Source organism: Mya arenaria, chromosome 12 (assembly GCF_026914265.1).
Source record: "Mya arenaria isolate MELC-2E11 chromosome 12, ASM2691426v1".
Classification (NCBI taxonomy): Eukaryota; Metazoa; Mollusca; class Bivalvia; order Myida; family Myidae; genus Mya; species Mya arenaria.
The window spans coordinates 6,804,098-6,826,647 of NC_069133.1; the positions used below are offsets into that span (position 1 = coordinate 6,804,098).

Consider the following 22,550-nt stretch of genomic DNA (forward strand, 5'->3'; position numbering starts at 1 on the left):
GTAAAACACTTCATCTATCGGTTACTAAGGCTTCTCTGCGGTATAACGCTTCCCCTATCAGTTACGCTTCCCCTGTCGGTTATTAGGCTATCGGCAGCTAAGGCTGCTCTGCGGTATAACGCTTCCATTATCAGCCAAGCTTCCGCTGTCGGTTACTAAAGCTATCGACAACTAAGGCTGCTCTGCGGTAAAACGCCTCCACTATCGGCAACAAAGGCTGCTCTGCGGTATAACGCTTCCCCTATCAATCAAAGTCTGCTATGTGGTATAACGCTTCCCCTATCGGTAACTAAGGCTGTTTTGTGGTATAACGCTTCCCCTATCAGTTATTAAGGCTGCTCTGCAGTATAACGCTCCCCCTATCGGTTACTAAGGCTGCTCTGCGGTATAACGCTTCCCTTATTGGCAACTTAAGCTACTCTGCGGTAAAGCGCCTCCCCTATCGGTTACTAAGACTGCTCTGTGGTATAAAGTTTCCCCTATCAGCAACTAAGGCTGCTGTGCTGTATTATGCTTCCCCTATCGGTAACTAAGGCTGCTCTGCGGTATAGCGCTTCCCCTACCGGTTACTAAGGCTGCTCTGCGGTAAAGCGCTTCTCCTATCGGTTACTAAGGCTGCTTTGTGGTATAACGCTTCCCCTATCAGTTATTAAGGCTGCTCTGCGGTAAAGCGCTTCTCCTATCGGTTACTGAGGCTGCTCTGCGGTATAACGCTTCTCCAATCGGTAACTAAGGCTGCTCTGCGGTACAACGCTTCCCCTTTCGGTAACTAAGGCTGCTCTGTGGTACAACGCTTCCCCTATCGGTTACTAAGGCTGCTCTGCGGTATAGCACTTCCCCTGTCGGTTACTAAAGATGCTCTGCGGTATGGTTATGGTTATTTAGGCTGATCCACGGTTTAACGCCGCCCCTATCTGTGAAGTTCTAAAAAGCAGTCGGAATTGTCAGTCTCAATTTTCGTCAATACATGAACTAAAACAACTTCAATTAAAACACCCCTATCGAACGAACGGTGCTAGAAACTTAAGGAAATTTGGTTTAAACTCCGATTAGAGAAACACTTCTCATTCATCTTAAACGGACACTTCGTCCATAAACAACACAGTTCGACCACTATGAAAATACATCTTAAAGGTACACGTTGTCCAGATGAACAATCAGTAATAACTACATGTATGAAATTTTAATAACAGGTTAACAACACAGAATGTATATAGTATATGTTGTTTATTGCCTCGCTCATACAAACAGACCACCGGGATAACATAACACGTGCTTCTTAGACATAATAACAATTCCAAGTATGTTCTACTAATAAATAGATTGCAGGTGCTTTTATATATATTTACGGCCAATTTTAAATATTGCAATGTGGGTTGAAATTGGCCAATACTGTAAATACATACATGCCTGTTTTGCCAAGATTACTTTAACTTGTGAAGAGAGAAATGTTATCAAATGTTGGATTTATCAATAAAGCCCTTTTATTGGGGCGTAACTAACAAAGAGAACTATGTATCTCCTCCTTTGATCAGATATGGAAGAAAAACAGTCACAGTGGGTTTGTCCTTAAGAACCACCTGTATATGATAACATAGGTATGTAATACGTATTGCACTAGTCTGCATTTGTCATAGTTTTGAACTGATATTCCTCAACTGACTGACTTCATAATAACATGATCTTCTTTATATACTAGCAGAATTAAGAAACTGGGCATGCCAAAAATATACCGGTTCCTTAAAGTGACACTCAAAATCATTACATAAACATATATAACAAACATCAATTTTGACTGATAAACCTTTAAATACTTACTAAATTATGCATTTAAGGAAAATATTTATTACTGATAACAAATTTGTAACCCTGTATTTAATAACGGAAAACACAAAAACATTAAATGATTGGTGAATGCTAAAAGTTTTATTGTGATCTACAATAGTCTCATAAGGTAGAAATATGGCGATTTATGCACATTTCTTTCAAATTAAACTCAGTATGCTTCATAAGAACCATTGTTTTCAACATTTATTCATCTTTTTTTTGAATATTAAAACAATATTATTAATTGTTGTAAACCTTTTTTTGGAGTAAGAGTACATCTTTAAACAAGAGGGCCATGATGGCTCTAAAACGCTCACCTAAGCAAAGGGTAGAGGGTCATGCAATGAAACTTCCTGTAAATGTAAAGTGTCAGTGAATTTTGCCAAGAAGTTTCAGAGGAGATGTTTTTAATGCAGGAAGTCGGCCAGATTGTTGTTGTTGTTGATCAATCGCGACCCCTTGTTGTATTTTTGTAGAAGGGTCACCCAAGGAAGCTTCCTGTAAAGTTTCATTGAATTCGGAGAGTTGGGTTTAGAGGAGATGTTTTTTTAAAGCAAAACAGGAAGTTGGCCATTTTGTTGTTGTTGGTTGTTGCTGTTAATCAATCGTGATCCCTTGTTGTATTTTTGAAGAGGGTCACCCAAGAAAGCTTCCAGTTAGGTTTCATTGAATTTAGACAGGTAGTTTCAGAGGAGATGGTTTTTTTTTTAAAGCAAAACAGGAAGTCAGCCATTTTGTTGTTGTTGCTGTTTTTGTTGTTGATCAATTGTGACCCCTTATTGTATTTTTTGTAGAGGGACACGCAAGGAAGCTTCCTGTGAAGTTTCATTGAATTTGGCCAAGTAGTTTCAGAGGAGATGTTTTTTAAGCAATTGTTGACGGACAGACTGACGGACGACGGACAAAGACCGATCACTATAGCTCACCTTGAGCACTTCATGTTCTGGTGAGCTAAAAAAAGAAAGTTGCATAGATGTTTAACTTCAGAAAAATTATCCCATGTCTCACAGGGTGGGAAAATGTGAAGACAGAGCCGGGATTGAATCCGGGTCGCCCCGTTTACATGGTGGAGTGCTCTACCGACTGAGCAACCGGACGAATTACACAACTTCTCTGCATCTGTATAGGTATTAGTACTGTGACCCATGCTTTGAGAAATAAACTTCTATGTATCACAGTTACATTGATGTGTCAAATACTTGAGATAAACAACATGTGGTCATCAAGTAACTTGACATTATTTAAGAAACATTTCATATGTGTATACAAATGCAGTTCATTCTTCTGCTAGTATACATTCCATACACTCATTTTACATTTATAATACACTTCTGTCCCCTCCTCAATTAGTTTTGAAGAGTATTAACTGACTGCATGGTGTCCAGATCACTTAACTAGTATAAATACTGTTGTATTAAAAACACCTCAATTATACATTCAAATAGAGCTTCTGTAAACATGACTCCATGGAGACGACCCAGACTCCATGTACTTTATTTATGGTCAAAAAAGGGGCCCTTGTAACAAAAAATAAAATTGCATAAACCATTGGAAACTGCCATCAATACATTTCAACAAAATCATGTAACATGATATAACAAACATACTTTATAAAAATCCACAAAGCTTGCCAATTCCATGTAAATAAATAAAAAAAATATGTTATATAATAATTTCTGAAAACAAAACAAATATGAAATTATCACAAAATAATTAACATATGTTTAATATACTTTGGTATAATTTTTAACATATGCATAATATACTTTGGTATACATTGTACATGAATAATATACTTTGGTATACTTATAAACATATGTATGATATACTATAGTAAACTGTTTTTCAAGTGTGACAATAATGGTGGAATTCATGCACAAAATAAGGGCAATCATACAATAAATATAGTTGATAGGAAAAATGTTCCTTCTTCAAAATTAATTATATTTTAATATCGTTTATGGCATATAAGCAGTAGAGACCACAATCAAAACAGAGTCCCCTAACAGCATTCTTGTACACCAGAGTGATGATGGTATGCGTACCTCTGTTGAATGAGAATGAGAATGCCTAACAGTCAGTACATCTTTCCTCAGAATTTGAAAAACAACACACCTAAACACATCTCTTCTTAAATACATGTGTCACGAATGGAGTTTCATACAAACATGAATGATCCAACATAGTATACAAAACTATCTATAAAAAAAGTCCTAAGCGTAAATAATAATTTTAGATCCAACGTCATAAAAATATACTTAAAACTATACAGCTGCGAAAAGTTTTGCATAATTTGATATACAAGTAAAATAAAGCACACCAAAATACAACAACACATTGCACAAAAACATAACATTAGATGCCTGCTAAGCAAGCTAAAAGCAAAATAATTGTTTATGTAATGAAAAACACAAAAACCTTGATATGTATATTTTCCGAGTAGATGGGTGGGTATTATAGCAAGAGAGGCCTCTAAAATGACAAACTCACTTGATTATGTGAATAAATGCCAACTGGCCAATATGTGATAAACATCTAAACAATAAATGAATGAAAATGCTATGGCACAAACAAATATATGAACAACAGTTCTTGAAACCATTTACATTATCACAAACATAACCACACATTATGTTAAAAGTTTTACTTTACTTACCTGGCAAATTGTGTAAGTGTTTTCATTACACTTAAGGTGGCTTTATTTCTCCATTTGAAATAGATTTAAATGTTTATCCAATGAAATGAAAACACTCAACTGATTACAAAAAGCATTCAACTAGACTTTTGGAAATTAATACAATGTAATTATTTATACTCCATTTTTCAGAAATATGAATGAAAATCTCTTAACATGATTATACATGAGTCAACATTTATATAGAACTATTTGCATTTTAATATCGTTTTCTCCACAGGAGAAATCAAGACTAGAAGAGTGCATTAATGACTAGTCCTTTTCATAGGTGAAACTCCTTCACAAGAGCATGTACACCCTGGGATAGTTCCGTTTTCCCGCCTGACTCCGATCTCGTTTTCGACTGCCTCTTTACTCCCCTGTGGAGAGGGCATCACAAACTTTTTACAGTTGGGACAAGCGGGTGACAAGGGTGAGCCAGGAGATGTCAGGTAGCCACTATCCTGGCCCATGGATGATTTAAACTTTACAAGGACCTGATTTCGTGGTCGATAAACCGGCAGGCACTTACACGGCAGGTCTTGATCAGCAACCATTTCCCACGTGTATTTTTCCAATAATTCCCTTATCACAGTCTGAAAGATGAAGTTGCAGGTTCAAGCCTCACTACAAAGCATGTCTACACAGGGGTCGCAGGTTCAAGCCCCACTACAAGGCATGTCTACACAGGGGTCGCAGGTTCAAGCCCCACTACAAGGCATGTCTACACAGGGGTCGCAGGTTCAAGCCCCACTACAAGGCATGTCTACACAGGGGTCGCAGGTTCAAGCCCCACTACAAGGCATGTCTACACAGGAGTCACAGGTTCAAGCCCCACTACAAGGCATGTCTACACAGGAGTCGCAGGTTCAAGCCCCACTACAAGGCATGTCTACACAGGGGTCGCAGGTTCAAGCCCCACTACAAGGCATGTCTACACAGGGGTCGCAGGTTCAAGCCCCACTACAAGGCATGTCTACACAGGGGTCGCAGGTTTAAGCCCCACTACAAGGCATGTCTACACAGGGGTCGCAGGTTCAAGCCCCACTACAAGGCATGTCTACACAGGGGTCGCAGGTTCGAGCTCCACTACAAGGCATGTCTACACAGGGGTCGCAGGTTCGAGCCCCACTACAAGGCATGTCTACACAGGGGTCACAGGTTCGAGCCCCACTACAAGGCATGTCTACACAGGGGTCGCAGGTTCGAGCCCCACTACAAGGCATGTCTACACAGGGGTTGCAGGTTCAAGCTCCACTACAAGGCATGTCTACACAGGGGTCGCAGGTTCGAGCCCCACTACAAGGCATGTCTACACAGGGTTCGCAGGTTCAAGCCCCACTACAAGGCATGTCTACACAGGGGTCGCAGGTTCAAGCCCCACTACAAGGCATGTCTACACAGGGGTCGCAGGTTCAAGCCCCACTACAAGGCATGTCTACACAGGGGTCGCAGGTTCAAGCCCCACTACAAGGCATGTCTACACAGGGGTCGCAGGTTCAAGCCCCACTACAAGGCATGTCTACACAGGGGTCGCAGGTTCAAGCCCCACTACAAGGCATGTCTACACAGGGGTCGCAGGTTCAAGCCCCACTACAAGGCATGTCTACACAGGGGTCGCAGGTTCAAGCCCCACTACAAGGCATGTCTACACAGGGGTCGCAGGTTCAAGCCCCACTACAAGGCATGTCTACACAGGGGTCGCAGGTTCGAGCCCCACTACAAGGCATGTCTACACAGGGGTCGCAGGTTCGAGCCCCACTACAAGGCATGTCTACACAGGGGTCGCAGGTTCAAGCCCCACTACAAGGCATGTCTACACAGGGGTCGCAGGTTCAAGCCCCACTACAAGGCATGTCTACACAGGGGTCGCAGGTTCAAGCCCCACTACAAGGCATGTCTACACAGGGGTCGCAGGTTCAAGCCCCACTACAAGGCATGTCTACACAGGGGTCGCAGGTTCAAGCCCCACTACAAGGCATGTCTACACAGGGGTCGCAGGTTCAAGCCCCACTACAAGGCATGTCTACACAGGGGTCGCAGGTTCAAGCCCCACTACAAGGCATGTCTACACAGGGGTCGCAGGTTCAAGCCCCACTACAAGGCATGTCTACACAGGGGTCGCAGGTTCAAGCCCCACTACAAGGCATGTCTACACAGGGGTCGCAGGTTCGAGCCCCACTACAAGGCATGTCTACACAGGGGTCGCAGGTTCGAGCCCCACTACAAGGCATGTCTACACAGGGGTGGCAGGTTCAAGCCCCACTACAAGGCATGTCTACACAGGGGTCGCAGGTTCAAGCCCCACTACAAGGCATGTCTACACAGGGGTCGCAGGTTCAAGCCCCACTACAAGGCATGTCTACACAGGGGTCGCAGGTTCAAGCCCCACTACAAGGCATGTCTACACAGGGGTGGCAGGTTCAAGCCCCACAACAAAGCATGTCTACACAGGGGTCGCAGGTTCTTTGGTACTTTACACTGACAGGCTCTAGAATAAGATGTTGTACGACCTGTATAATTATATGTATTTATATATAATAAAAGTCTTAATGAATTATTAATATATCAGTACAATCTACAAATAATTTTACTTCTTTTGTGTGCACTGTGTCAGAAGTGTGTTATATGTTCAATGTGTGGCCCCAATATCAAACAAAAATACTTAAAAATAATCTCAATCTCAACTTTTACTGCATGAAATCAAAAGATATTCAAAATCATATACCATATATTTTTACACTTTTTAGAAGCACATTCTCTCACAGAATACATTAATTAAAAACTTTGGCCATGATTCTATAGAAAAAAATATTAAACAGCATAAAGTGTTATTGAACACAACTCATTGATCTTTAGCGGTTACTCAAGTACATCCTAGTTCTAGAATAAGCTTTCTTTAAAGCTGCACTCTCACAGATTGAACGTTTTTACAACTTTATTATTTTTTGTATTGGAACGAGCCAATTTTTGCGAAAATCCATGGAAGGCAGTTATATAAGACTGCTAACAAAAAATTAGAACGCAGATTTCTATATACAAGTTCAAAAGTTGATGTTTTATGCCTTTTTCTTAAACTGTTAGTAACATAAATTTTTGAACAGAAATATGAAAATCTGCAATCTGATCTTTTTCAGCAATATTATATCATTGGTTTGCAGATATTTATGCAAAAATTTGCTCTTTTCAAGACAAAAAATAAATAAAATTGTAAAAATGGTAAATCTGTGAGAGTGCAGCTTTAAGATATTGACAAAAAGTTTTAATCAACACATTATGTAATTTGTCTATAAGAAAATATGTTTTTAAAAATAGTAATGAAATACATGATTTTGAAAGATACTTAGCTTGTATGTGGTAAAATGAGTTGAGATTTAGACTGAGATTTGTGTTATGTACTTTTGTGATACTGGGGCCTGTGCTAGAGGCCTTATAACGTGAATATATTGCGTGTGGTTTTGGGTCCTACCTTAAGGATCGTTGACACAAGGTTTTGTCCCACACATTTTCTTGGTCCCATTCCAAAACAATACAGCCGCTCCCTGTCATTGGCATTTCTGAAAATAAATACATTTATCTTGTTAGTTCTTTAATAAATATCTTAACAGATATCACTTAAAAGATCAGAGTTAAAAATTACACTTGTATTATTAATTTTGTAGCTTGAAAATCTTGATACGAAATCAAACTGATAAAATGTTTGTGAACTAGCCTTAAAATTGATGATATAATTAGACATTAAATTGTTTAAAAAGAGGTTATCTCCAATTGGGTACACATATAAAAAAAAAATCTATTTCTGACAAGTCTGTTTTACAGTCTACAATGCATATGCATTACAACAAGACAGCACAGCTCTACAGCAGTAAATGTATTGTTCCAGTATATTGCTAGATGATCATACTTGTGTGTCCATCTATCAGGGTTAAAGGTATCTGGGTCTTCAAACACAGCTCGGTCTCGCTGAGCCGTGTATGTCATATAGAGCACGCCATGACCTGCTGGGAAACGGAAACCACCCGCACTGAAATCCTGACAAAGACAAATTGGAAATCATTCATTTCCTCATGTTTTATTCAGTTGGAACATATCTGGGCCTATGTTAACAAAAGATCTCAATTTGCATTCAAACTCAAGACTACAGTTGGGGGTCGCTTCTTTATAAGCATTTTTACAACAATTTTAAATTTAGCTATTCTGTGTCTGAGTCCTGGGGCAGTGTTTACAAACAGTCGCAAGTCTGAGTCAAGACTCAAGACTCAATATGGCAAAACTTCATTTCATTGTAACTTTCTTTCTAGCTAAGCATTGATGGTGAAATTTGCAGAAATATACTGCTATTTGAGTGCTGTACTAATATTTACACATATTTCTGTAAAAGAAATGGAATAAATATTATTTTTTGTTCCTTCATAAAAAAGTTTATCTGAGCCTGAGTCTAGACTTGGACTCGAGTCTGTTTGTAATCATGGCCGCTGGCCTCCCAGTCTCCCAGACTTTCATGAACCTTAGCCTACCAGTCACTCAGACTATCAGCCCAGTCTCTCATGCTTAACCATCAATACAGTGACAGGTCTCTTACATCATTGGTACATGTACCGTATTTTCTCGACTATAAGACGGGGAAATTGGGTCCCGATTTTTACCCCAAAAGTAGGGGACCCGTCTTATAAGCGAGTCGATAAAATATTAAAAAAAGATTCAAGTCAAAATCAGTAAAATTTTACATAGGGTATTCGTCTATCCAGTATATCGTCTGCTGATACAAGTATGGGGCAATTAAGTAAACAACAACACGAAATCTCTTCACCGCGCGTGCTCTGACGTCACACAGTGTACCGTTATATCTGCATTTTTTCTCATGGCGCGTGTCAGTATAATTAGTTTGACAGATATATCAAATCAATAAATTGGAATCTTAATATGATGTAGGTACCTAACTGTCAATTGATTAAGCAAACAAATGACAATGCGAAAATGAATCCTTTATGTTCGTCGCCAATCAAGGGACAATATTGCCTAAAGGCAAGCATTATTGCTAAACAAACACCTATTCATGCCTCGGCTTTTCGCAGTTATGTTATTGAAGCCATTTATTTTGCCGAAGAACTTCATTGGTGTCTTCAATAAAAAAACTAAAACAAACATATGTTGTTATTGATTAATTATTACAATTCCGATAAGTAACGACCTGTCCTGCAAACTTGTGTACTAATTTTTAACCTACCTCCAAATAGAGAGCTCACAGTTGACCGCCATTCTTTGAGTAAAACAAAAACAGTTACCGCGAAAGTCGATAATTGTCCGTTGAGCTTGAACATTTTTACACATTAGGAAGAATTTTAGCATTTTAGATTTGCTTAAAAATTGACCCCGTCTTATAAGCGAGTTGAAACAAAAAGCACCAGATTTCATGGGCAAAGTTAGGGGGCCGTCTTATAAGCGAATCGCCTTATAGTCGAGAAAATACGGTACATAAAATAAATCATTGTGGTATTATAAATTTAGTAATTAATACAGTTTACCATTGGCTTGTTGTTTCTCAATGTACCAAATACATGTACATACAATTTCTAATAATACATACCGGTACAAATTCTTTTTGTGTTTCGAAATAACATTAGCTTCTGTAAGATTGAAAGTATTGCTGGATGTTTAAATATATACTGTACAGTAGGTATTAAATACTTGAATTCATCTAAATTAGATGTGCTGCCTGCTTGAAGCAAAATATAATACCTAATGAACCTATTTTACTGTAAACAGGGCAAAACTCTCCTGTTGCTAGACCAATTGATCTCACTAATGAACTTGATCAAGACATTATGTCCACAACACTGTCACCAAGTTACATCATAACTGGGTTATAAATACTTCAGTTATTGTCTGCACAAGATATAAACCTTTGAATATTTAATGTATAGGAGGCATCAATCAAGTTAAAGAGGCAATTTTCACAACTACTGAACTTGACCGAGACAGTATGCTAACTAACAACATGAAAAGTTTCCTCATGATTGGATAATAAATACTTTAACATTGATTATCTGCAGAAGGAATCTTGGACGCCGCTGACACCATCACAAATGCTTAAAGTAACATCTACCGTACATGTGGCCTTTTCAGGCAAAACAATAATACAAGATTGCTTCAATCATGTCTCTGCAACTACCTCGGTGACGACTCTGCGACCTCCAAAGAAGGGTGGGTAGAGGCGGAGAACCTCCAGCAGAACCCTCTCCAGCAGGGCCTCATCGTGTAGCAGGCTACTCTGGGTATCAACCTGCGCATAGACAGTACACTTTGGGCATTGAAATTTTGTCATCAATCAAGACCCCAATTTCTTAAATAATCTTAAGTCCGTTATAACAGGATCAAGCTAAGCTTTGTTGTGGTATAAATTGTAAACTTTGAGAAAGAGCTTTGATAAACTATAACTAAGTTTAAGAAAGCAATTTAGCTTAATTGAATATGGTACTTAAACCTGTTCTGCTGAATATTTTTCAACAATTCGGGGCCTGGTTTCAAACATTATCAATGTCAATTAATAATACAAATGTCAGTACTTGTATATTTTTTTTTTATATCTTTATGTCTGAAGTCTAAAATAATTTATATTCTACATTACAACCAGTCATAAGAAACTGTTAAATTTGGTTGATACGTTGAATATTCATTACAAACAATGCATGCCTACCATGTAATAGCTACAAAAGTTCAAGCAATGTAAATGTTTTAATGCAAAACTTAAAGCTTCTTGGAATGAGCCAATTTTTGCAAATTTTGCAAATTTCCATGGAAACCAGTTATATAAGATTGCTGACAAAAAATTAGATTGATGATTTTTATATTTAAGTTAAAAAATTGATGTTTTATGCATTTTTCCGTTATAAACGGTTTAAGCCATAAAACAGTAATTTTCGAACAGAAATATGAAAGTCTGCGATCTGATCTTTTGTCAGCAGTCTTTTATCACTGGTTTGCAGATATTTACGCAAAAATTTGCCCTTTCCAAGACAAAAAATAAAAAGGTTGTAAAAATGGTAAATCTGTGAGATTGCAGCTTTTAAACTATGTTTAACACTCATCATTCATAAACAAACATCATTATAACATTCCCGAGACTGACCTGGTCTGGACTTCCTGTCTCTATCACAAACGACGTGAGGATTGAGGAGAGTGCTTTAGGTACCAGGGCCGAGGTGAAGAGTAGCAGGTGGTTGTTAACGCTCTCCTCTGTCAGGGACCCCAGGCCTTCAACACGCTCCACAAACTCGTGCCTCTTATCAATACGACGCTGGTGTATTATCTCTAATAATTTCCGCTGAAGAAAAACATTAGCACTTTTACAATTCTATATCATGAATTCTCACAAAACACCTATACTTTAATGGACAACCTGTTAACAAACTGCTTGAAGAGCTCTCAGTGTAGGCCCTATGTTGCTTTGATAGATCTATACCATATCATATTGATAACAATAGAGAAATCAGTTTTTCTATATTAATATGCATGAACAATTAATTCATCTGCAAGAGGAGAGTGCTTTAGGTACGAGGGCAGAGGTGAAGAGTAGCAGGTGGTTATTAGCGCCCTCATCTGTCAGGGACCCCATGATCAATTTATTGTTAATTTATAGCAAGACTAAAAACATAGCTTCATCATTACTATTATATATTAGTTTGCTTAAGAGTTTCATCTGTACCATTTTCAGTATCCTTTCCTACGTACAATATGTCAAATTTAGAGTTAACATATAGCTGAACAAAAATGATACGGTACATGTTGGAGTTTTGTTGGTTTTAAATCCATAATGGAGTTATTAAACTGAAAACAATATATCCCAATATAATAAATGAGTGTTACCTTCGCATCCATAGCCTTGCTGTAGGTTGATTCACTCATTAACGGTACTTTAACTGCCAGAGGTACAGAGATTATACCTGAAAAACAACCAACAATTTCAATACAAACATGGAATTATATATGGCCTTTATCCATATGTACCTTAGATGTGATTAATTTCTCCACAGTCTCTCCATCTAAGCTACCATAAATAGTTTCATCTATTGACTCAGTCTTGTCAATTATTCTACACAAGAGATTGTATTTGATTTGTCATGAATTCTTCCTTCTTTTGGTAAAAAAAGCACGCTGCTGGGCGAACAACAATGCCGTGGAACGAACAACAATGGCTTGCGTTTTTTCTTTCTTCACTTGCACAAGGGGCATAACTTGCTTATTATTTAAACCAGAGTTATGGTCCTAGCTTTACTAGTGTGCAATGTCACTGGGATCATTTGTAATAAGTTTCATTTAAATATCTTGTACTGTTTTTCAGTTAAATGGCCAAAGTTTAATTTTCTTTTTACACAAAGAAGCCAATGTTGACAACGACACCAAGGCCTTGACAATACCCCAACTATTTTCCTTAAAGGCAGAAAATCTAAATGTTTTTAAATCAATTGACAAATTCTAGGGCCCATATTCACTTAATGTCTTCATTCTCAGTAACAGACTCAACGTCTTAATTGTCTTGTAAAACATGCATCAGTAAAGCACTGATGATGCAAATGGTCGTATAGCTTAACTATGACTAAGATAACTATTATCTCATCACCTTTTGACAATAGGAATGATATAAATGATATTAATGACTATTTGTTTGATCTAGAAACTTGCATGTCTAAATCTCAAACTCAGATATATGGATATGGTATATGGACTCTGAAGTTATTATACCATGAACTTACCATGCCAGTGAGTGATAGTTAGATCAGCTATAACATCAGCCTCTGGTTGGCTAAAATCCAAGCCAAGGAAGAGTCCTAGACACACTTCTATGGCAAGTCTCTTGAAAAGGTTATAAATGCACAAGGGCTGTCTGAAATGGACACATATACATCTAGTGTATACTCTGACATTTATTTTAGCTGGATTGTCAGTAAAAAGCTATACAGCTTTTTTTTAAATGTTACATGATATCCGACAATAAACAAATATTGACTTGTGAAGACAGTTATAAGCTGATACTAAGACCTATTTCCTTCAGGCACCAGTGCTTGTATCAATATGAAATTGGACATGAGAAAGTGCACCCAGTTGGCCTAAGACTCATGACCCCCGATAGAAGGATTTCATAATAATTTGCCATATAGAGGAGAGTGTTTACCACATCAAAATGACTAAAAACGTTTGACTCTTAAGTATGACTTTGAATTTGAAGGAAGGTAATGTGTACCTTCATTCTGTACGTCTGCTCTATTTGGTTAAAATTTATGCCAACATTTTTATAAATCCTTCTATCGCCTCCAGAGTTTTGTAGTGGGCACAAAATAGAGCATGACAGGCGTACAGAAAAAGCGGCATTGATACACTGTCTGAAAAATTCTTGGTGAGCATAACAAATAAAACACAAACTAATTCTTAAGTATTGAGCAAAAGATATTGCATTGCAATTAAAAATGCCACTTTAAATGAATGACGTTTAAGAGCCTCAAAATAGTTTACATTCTGCTAAAAGCCTTCAAATAAGATACCTGTATATATATATATACATGTCACAAGCAAATGCTGTCTTACCCAGTATCTAAATTGGACAATGACTTCTTCACAATCCTGAAATGATAAAATTTTGACTGTCATAATAAGTTAGTTCATTTGATGAGGATAAAATATCAATTTTGATATACCGGTAGCATCAATTTTTTGTATGGTATATTAACATTTTCTTGACATTCACAATTCATTACAAACAAACAATTATTTCCCTATATTTTTATATTATGATGCTGAACTTATGCATTTATATTCATATAAATTCATTACCCATAAACACATGGTTCAAATGGCAGCAAATATGGTGAAATCAATTGGTTCAATAGCAGAAAATATTGATCATGGTGAAATCATTTGGTTCATATAGCAGCAACAATAGATGGTAAAATCAATAATGGTTCAAATAGCAGCAAAAATAGATGGTAAAATCAATAATGGTTCAAATAGCAGCAACAATAGATGGTAAAATCAATAATGGTTCATATAGCAGCAACAATAGATGGTAAAATCAATAATGGTTCAAATAGCAGCAAAAATAGATGGTAAAATCAATAATGGTTCATATAGCAGCAACAATAGATGGTAAAATCAATAATGGTTCAAATAGCAGCAAAAATAGATGGTAAAATCAATAATGGGTCAAATAGCAGCAACAATAGATGGTAAAATCAATAATGGTTCATATAGCAGCAACAATAGATGGTAAAATCAATAATGGTTCAAATAGCAGCAAAAATAGATGGTAAAATCAATAATGGTTCATATAGAAGCAACAATAGATGGTAAAATCAATAATGGTTCAAATAGCAGCAAAAATAGATGGTAAAATCAATAATGGTTCAAACAGCAGCAACAATAGATGGTAAAATCAAAATCAGTGTTCAAATAGCTACAAATGTTAATAGTGAAATCAAAACGTGTTCTTACTGACACTCTCGATATATGTGACTTTAAACATATCCACGTTTATGATGTCTCAAAATAAAAAAGGACCATTTTTTCATTTTATCAGAAACCGTTATTTCCAAGTACATGATAAGTTCATAAGTTAACTAAAACATGAGAGAACATACCTCTCTATGGTGCTCTGGTAAGTTTCAATGGCTTCCTCTGTAAATAGCTGCTTCAGACTCTCCCGCAGACTGTCCGCAAACTCACCTGATTAAATCAATCATACAAAGAAACGTATTGGTATAAAAAATATATTAAAAAATTTGTGAAGGTACAGCCATTTTTAAATTTATATCTTGAAGATGATGTTATTTTCAATATCTTAATGCACTTTGCTTTAGGTAAAGATTTGGGTAATTACATTCAATGTATTCTTAGTAACAATATGATTATCTTAAAATGTTTCTTTTATCAAAATAAATTCATCTAACTAATTATTTATTACATTATAAAATCAAATGACAATGTGACCTAGATACCGTACATGCTAACATGTAGGTTGTGTGGAATTTTAATAAAAAAGTGTCATATTAGCTTTTTCAAGGGTAATTTGCTACACTCTTAAATATCTTTAACAAGCAGGTGAGTCCACCATAGACTAGAGCTACGTGTATCACAGAATGTGATTTATATCCCCGCCCTCCCAAGGATCCGAAATACAGCCTGGATAGAATAACAGGAAAATATCGGTACTGATATGTGACACAAACTATACTCAGTAAAACCTACAAGAAGGTTGCTGTGACCTTGACTTGAAGGTAGGTACACTTTTTAAGGAAAACATGTCCTCATAACATGGTGGTCACTCATGCCAAAATAATTTAAAAAATCTGACCATGACTGAAAAAGATAATGGACTGGACACAAACTATTATCAGTAAGGCTTATATAGTAAACTATACTAAGTTCAAAGGTAGCTGTGACCTTTACCTTGAAGGTAGCGACACGGGTCTTGTGTGTGACACATCCTCATGCTAAAGTGTCACATCTGCCTTACCATGAATGAGAAAGATACGGACGTGACAAAAACAGTACAGATGGATAGTTGTGACGATGTGCGGGATTCCTCCAAAGCCCACACTTCACTTTGTAAAGTGGGGTTATAAAAATATGTGTTCAGGTAACATTGCCGCAAGGAATAGGGTTGAATGGTTGGGTTTGTAGAATTAAAACTAACATACTATTCATTAGTCAAAGGACAATGATCCCATCTAATGCTGGAAATTAGAGGCCACCATTGATGAACTGAAAGCTATCATTGTTGTTATACAGTTTATGTCCACTGGAACTTTTTCATATGCAAATTAGAAATTTCTTTGCTGACTCAATTAATTTTCGTTCTCAATTAAATTTGAACCAGAAAAAAAGTAAGGGTAACTGAGGGGTAAAAATCAGGGTAGGACAGGTTATTTGGCCTAACTTTAATTGAGAAAAAAAAATCTTACCATCACTAAACAAAACATTATCTCCAAATATTTCAAACCAAAACTGCTTGTATCCCAACTCCATCTTGTTTGAATGTTCTGAAATTAATAAAAGAAAGAACCTACATCATAACTAGAGATTGCTTTTTTGAAAAAGCGCTTGTCTCCCCTATTGTGTGGTCGTAGCTGAGAAAAAATAAATGATGGACATGAAATTTGTAACTTTGGACTGGAGACAAACCAACAGTGAAGTTTGGTTTATTCGATTATATTAAATAGTGAAGAGAAGAAAGTGTTGTTGATTAATCATGGAAAATGTAAACGAAGTTTGCATTGTATGAAGTTCCTGGGCGCAAGCGTTATTCAATTATTGATCGGAAACCATTTTTCAGCTCACAGTCATCGTGACCATGACCTTTTACCTACTGATCACAACATCAATAGGGATCATCTACATAACCAACTTGCATACCAAGTATTAAGTTTTTGGGTGCAAGTGTTCTTTAGTTACTGAGCGGTAACCATTTCTTCAACTCAAGGTCATGGCAACCTTGACCTTTGACCTACTGATCTCAAAATCAATAGGGGTCATCTACTAGTCATGACCGACTAGCGTACCAAGAATGAAGTTCCTGGGTACAAGCGTTCTTAAGTTATTGAGCAGAAACCATTTTTAAGCTTAAGGTCACCGCCAACGTATCATTTTTTACCTGAAGGTAACCTTGACCTTTGACCTTTTGATCTGAAAATCAATAGGGGTCATCTTCTAGTCATGAACAACTAGCTTACCAAGTATGAAGTTCCTGAAACCAAAGGATCTTTAGTTATTGAGCGGAAACTTTTTCTTCACTTCAAGGTCATGGCAACCTTGACCTTTGACCTAGTGATCTCAAAATCAATATGGGTCATCTTCTAGTCATGACCAACTAGCATACCAAGTATGAAATTCCTGGTTGCAAGCGTTCTCTAGCTATTGAGCGGAAACAGTTTCTTCACCTCAAGGTCACGGTGACCTTGACCATTGACCTACTGATCTCAAAATCAATAGGAGTCATCTACTAGTCATGAACAACTATGAAGTTCCTGGGTACAAGCTTTCTTTAGTTATTGAGCAGAAACCATTTTTAAGCTTAAGGTCACTGCCAACATAACATTTTTTACCTGAAGGTAACCTTGACCTTTGACCTTTTGATCTCAAAATCAATAGGAGTCATCTAATAGTCATGAACAACTAGCATACCAAGTATGAAGTTCCTGGACCCAAAGGATCTTTAGTTATTGAGTGGAAACCGTTTCTTCACCTCAAGGTCACGTTGACCCTGATCTTTGACCTAGTGACCCCAAATTCAGTAGGGGTCATCTACTAGTCATGACCAACTAGCATACCAAGTATGAAGTTCCTGGGTCTAAGAGTTCTATAGTTATTGGGCGGAAACGAAGTGTGACGTACTGACTGACTGACTGACAGACTGATGGACTGACTGACGGACAGGGCAAAAACAATATGTCTCCCCATGAATGGGGGAGACATAAAGATATTACACGCAAATGATTTTTACATGGAAGGTCACCACGACCTTGACTATTGACCTTGTTACCCCCAAAACAATTGGGATCATCTAGACATCATGACCAACCTCACTTCAAAGTTTGGTGAACCTAGATCAAAGCATTCTCCTGATATTGCACGGAAATATTTTTTTACATTAGAGGTCACAGCGACGTTGACCTTTGACCTTGTGACCCCCCAAAATATAGGAGTTTTCTAAACCTCATGATCAACCTCCCTACCAAGTTTGGTGAACCTAGGTCAAACCATTCTCAAGATATTGAGCGGAAATGTTTTTTACATTGGGGGTCGCCGCGACCTTGACCTTTGACCTAGTGACCCCAAAAACAATAGGGATCTTCTACACCTCATGACCAACCTCCCTACCAAGTTTGGTGAACCTAGGTCAAACCGTTCTCAAGATTTTGAGCAGAAATGTTTTTTATATTGGGGGTCGCCGCGACCTTGACCTTTGACCTAGTGACCCCAAAAACAATAGGGATCCTCTACACCTCACGACCAACTTCCCTACCAAGTTTGGTGATCCTAGGTCATGCGGTTTTCCAGTTATCGATCGGAAACGAAGTGTGACGTACGGACGGACTGACGGACTACCGGACTGACGGACAGGGCAAAAACAATATGTCTCCCCCAGAGAGGGGGAGACATAATTATCATAAACTTATAATGATTTGAGATCAGAAGAGAATATAAATCAGGTGTTGGATGAATGTCAAGTCAGAGAAATTCAAGGGACTCACTCACAGATTTTATGTTGGCAATGATTTTTCAAAATCTTAGTTATGAGTTAATTTACTTACTTTTAAAAACAAACACCAAATAGCAACTAGCAGATACACATTTGACCAGAAATATGTAAATAGAAGCTCAAAATAATTTTATTTTCATAATTTTACCTGTCTTTTTGGTAATATAGAACATTTTCTGTCACACTTTTTAAATGCTAATTAACACTAGAGCTTCAAGTTGAATCAATGTTTTAGGATGTGTTATCATGGAAACAAGAATTAGGAACATTCTCATTGAAATTTTTGTTTTTCTATGCCTGACCTTTAAAATGTGAACAAGTCCCCCATTGCACCATTTCATACAAATAAAAAAAATACAATGTTAAAACCTGTTTACCAAAGTTAACTGTAGATAATAGGAAGGAGAAATATGTGAGAAAAATCAGGTTTATCACCTTTCATATCATGTTTAGAAATCAGGGAAAAATGAAACTGATTTTTTTTCATTGCTAGGCAATGAATATAATCTATTGTACACAAACAGTTATTGTAATCATATTGTGGGCAGAATATCTGTGTAGTATCTACAGTAAAATCCAGTAGCAAGGTTTTCTTTTATAAGACATTAAAGCACAATGTATCAACTGTTTATAATTAATAAGTAAACTTGCCATTTATTATTAATTCAGAAATTAGTGATACATGTATGCTATAGAAGACATAAAACATTTTGCTATGAATTACAAAGTCAACAATACAAGCCTACGGCTACAATGTACCTGTTAAAACCTCATGTACTACATGGTTTGAGCCAACAAATATGGTGGGCTTGTTTAGAAATCGTGCCAGGAATACCCTGGACTTTGTATTTTCCATGTATTTATGCTGGAACTTGATAGGATCTTTGTAGAACTCGTATGACCGATCTCCCAGCAGTGGTAGGCCTGCCGAGCCCGGAACTTTAGCACTCATTTTAACCTGAAAGGAAATGGGTAAAAATTTATGGCAAGCGCTAGTACATGTACATTTTGTACTCAGGCTTGTTCATCCAAAAATCTTGTTTCAATGATTGAGGACAGTTTTATGAATTGTCTTTAATATGTTTCAATGAAGTCTGATGCGATGGTAAAATTATTATTATTATTATTATTATTGTATACATACATACATACTTGACGAAATTCTTAACTTGACATTTTCCTTTACTCTCTGATACTAACAAAAATATAAACAAATTTCTAAGCATGGATGGACCAATTTTGTACCAGCGTGGTATTCAGAAAAGTGCATGTTTTTCTTAAAGGTGACCATAAAACTCAAGCACAATCACTACAATTAGTATTGACCCATTATATTTAAATCAATGATTTTTCACTATTAAAACATCATTGATAATTTTTCATTAAAAATGCTTGCATCAGTTATAAACAATGGCTGTCACACTACGTGTATAGTTGACACAATATTATGTAGACCACTAAAACAGTTTAAGATTGTTTGTATGTACTTACACAAAATAAATGGCAATGCAACTGTGTTGCATCAAACCATTTATTTTTTAAACTAGTTACATAAAGTACATTCGGGCTGAGTTGCATAGACAGATAGTACCATATTATATTAAAGAGCCCTTCTCACAGAAGTAATGACCCGTAATAAAAAAGCTTTTCGTTAAAAAACCCAAACATATTCACCAATAGAAAAAGAGCAGAAAAGGTTTAGCCCCACCTCCAGAAAGTCTGTATGGGTTTTAAAGTCAACTTTTGATACATGTTTTTTTATGCAATGACCTGAATCAAAAAAGACTAAGAGCTATCAGCAAAATTTTAGAAACAGGGAACTACAATTGTAAGTGGCATTCTCTGATAATTTTCTGTTGCCTTAGGTATTCATTCAGAGCTATGAGACTCATTTGTGGAGTCTGAACAACTCCACGTGTTCTTTGACCAGCCCCAATTGCGTTCATATCCCTGATAATGACATCAATCCCGCAATTCATTAATTACACCAATAGATCATAGTTTCATTCAATAATTGTAATACTTTATTTCATTTTAGAAAACCTTTCAGTAATCCTTTCTTACCCATTCTGTAAATAGAACGATATGACGTCCCAATAATGCGGGAAAATTTCAACCACTTAAAATCACTTTTAAACGCATATTGAAACACTTATGGCTACAATTCATTTAAAATATAATAAATTGAGACTTTCTAAAATGTTGATTTACGAGACCTGCTCACACAATACAAACAATAACAAGGTCAATAGTTCATGTATATTGTTATGCGATGAATTGCGATCCAAATATATCCGAAGATGTTGTGTTCATTGATTGATAAACGCAAATGCCGAAAGGCAGTTCAATTTAGGAATGGCAGTTGAGGTGTAAATATTATACATTATAACATATAGGTAACAGCTCAAGCAACGCACACCTTCCCTGCTTGGAGCTAGAGAGCCGGGCCCTGCACTGTTCACTTCACTGTAGCCACACAAGTTCACATTCATGTAACCTTTTTTTCTTATTTGAAAATCATGATGATTCACCTGCCACGATTTTGCCTTCTGCAACACTGACTGTATACAATTTTGCTAAAATGTCCAGCGGTCTCGAGTCCAATTTGCATACTTTAAAAATTTAATTGGTTAAAAGTAATTAGATATATTGACCAATCAATAAACATTTTGGTTTGACCAATCAATAAACATTTTGGTTTACTCTGACCAATCCAAACCTTTTAACCTGTTCATTGGGTAGGAGTCATAGGATGATATTCTGAGTTGAGGCTCAAGAAAATTATACCGGGTAGGAATAGTGCTCAGTCAGTTGAACAAGATACAATAAATAAGAATCTTCACTTAGTCAGGTATATGATAATAAGAAACATTAGCCCAATGACCAATTTTCCGAAATGAGTAACAAACAAACATAACATAAACATACATAAGAATGAACTGCATAGAGGAATGCAATTTATTTGGAGAAAATTGGTTAAAAAATAAGTTATTTACAAGCTTCACAAAAACACCATCATCTGTATGAGGGCCTTATTAAACATGTCAACCTTTAATTAATAATATAATATGTTAGAGGTTTTATTTAGTCCACCTAAATGGCCGTCAACGAGTCTTTTGACAATTTTTTTAATATGGCAGACTCATGACACCCACCATCCCAGCAAAAAGTAGCAAGCGGTCCTTGCGTAGAGAATCCTCGCGGCCACAATTTTGAAATTATCTCTGTTATAAATTCAAATTTCTACGAAAATATTATTGCCTACTATTAAACACGTATTAAGTTATGGCAGTATGCCCAAAAAACATGTTAAGTTATCATAAAACACTTACAAGTGTCGATTGTTTATGGAGTATCCCGATATTGGTAAATCTGGGACAAATCTGACTGGTTGTGTACATGTATAACAGTATTCGTGACCCATAATATATTAATGTGAAAATAACAACTCTATACCGATATTGGTAAATCTGGGACAAATCTGACTGGTTGTGTACATGTATAACGGTATTCGTGACCCATAATATATTAATGTGAAAATAACAACTCTAACGACAAATTCAATCCAGTTCAGATCACTGTCCGATAAAAATTGAACAACTTTGTCATTATTATTCAACATCAATGTATATTATTACAGTATATCATTTCGCCCATTGTTAAATGGTAGAGAGTTGTAGCGTTACAGGGACACATAAGAAATGCCAAAATAATAAAAAAAAGTATCCCTCATCGCTCATTATTGTAGCTAGGGTTTTCTTGTGGATTTTTTTTTTAGGTTTTTATTATATTTTTCTT

The 22,550-nt window shown here is 36.7% G+C and overlaps 1 protein-coding gene across 4 annotated transcripts in view; it reads right to left on the bottom strand.

Annotated features, from left to right (window-relative positions):
* Nucleotides 1–1,226: 1,226 nt before the first annotated feature.
* The window catches only part of LOC128211578 (putative cytochrome P450 120), a 32,079-nt gene continuing 10,755 nt past the window's right edge, over nt 1,227–22,550 (bottom strand). For 3 of the 4 annotated variants that reach the window (XM_052916537.1, XM_052916536.1, XM_052916539.1), the window contains exons 2-12: nt 19,512–19,710; nt 16,456–16,533; nt 15,133–15,217; nt 14,084–14,119; nt 13,255–13,385; nt 12,368–12,444; nt 11,631–11,825; nt 10,674–10,784; nt 8,406–8,533; nt 7,971–8,058; nt 1,227–5,097 (exon numbers count right to left, since the gene is read on the bottom strand). In XM_052916537.1, the coding sequence (XP_052772497.1) occupies nt 4,768–5,097; nt 7,971–8,058; nt 8,406–8,533; nt 10,674–10,784; nt 11,631–11,825; nt 12,368–12,444; nt 13,255–13,385; nt 14,084–14,119; nt 15,133–15,217; nt 16,456–16,533; nt 19,512–19,704 (1,452 nt within the window). In that variant the 5' untranslated portion in view covers nt 19,705–19,710 and the 3' untranslated portion in view covers nt 1,227–4,767. Of the gene's footprint in view, nt 5,098–6,820; nt 7,015–7,970; nt 8,059–8,405; nt 8,534–10,673; nt 10,785–11,630; nt 11,826–12,367; nt 12,445–13,254; nt 13,386–14,083; nt 14,120–15,132; nt 15,218–16,455; nt 16,534–19,511; nt 19,711–22,550 lie in introns of those variants that run through there. The other variant, XM_052916540.1, reaches the window with a different exon arrangement.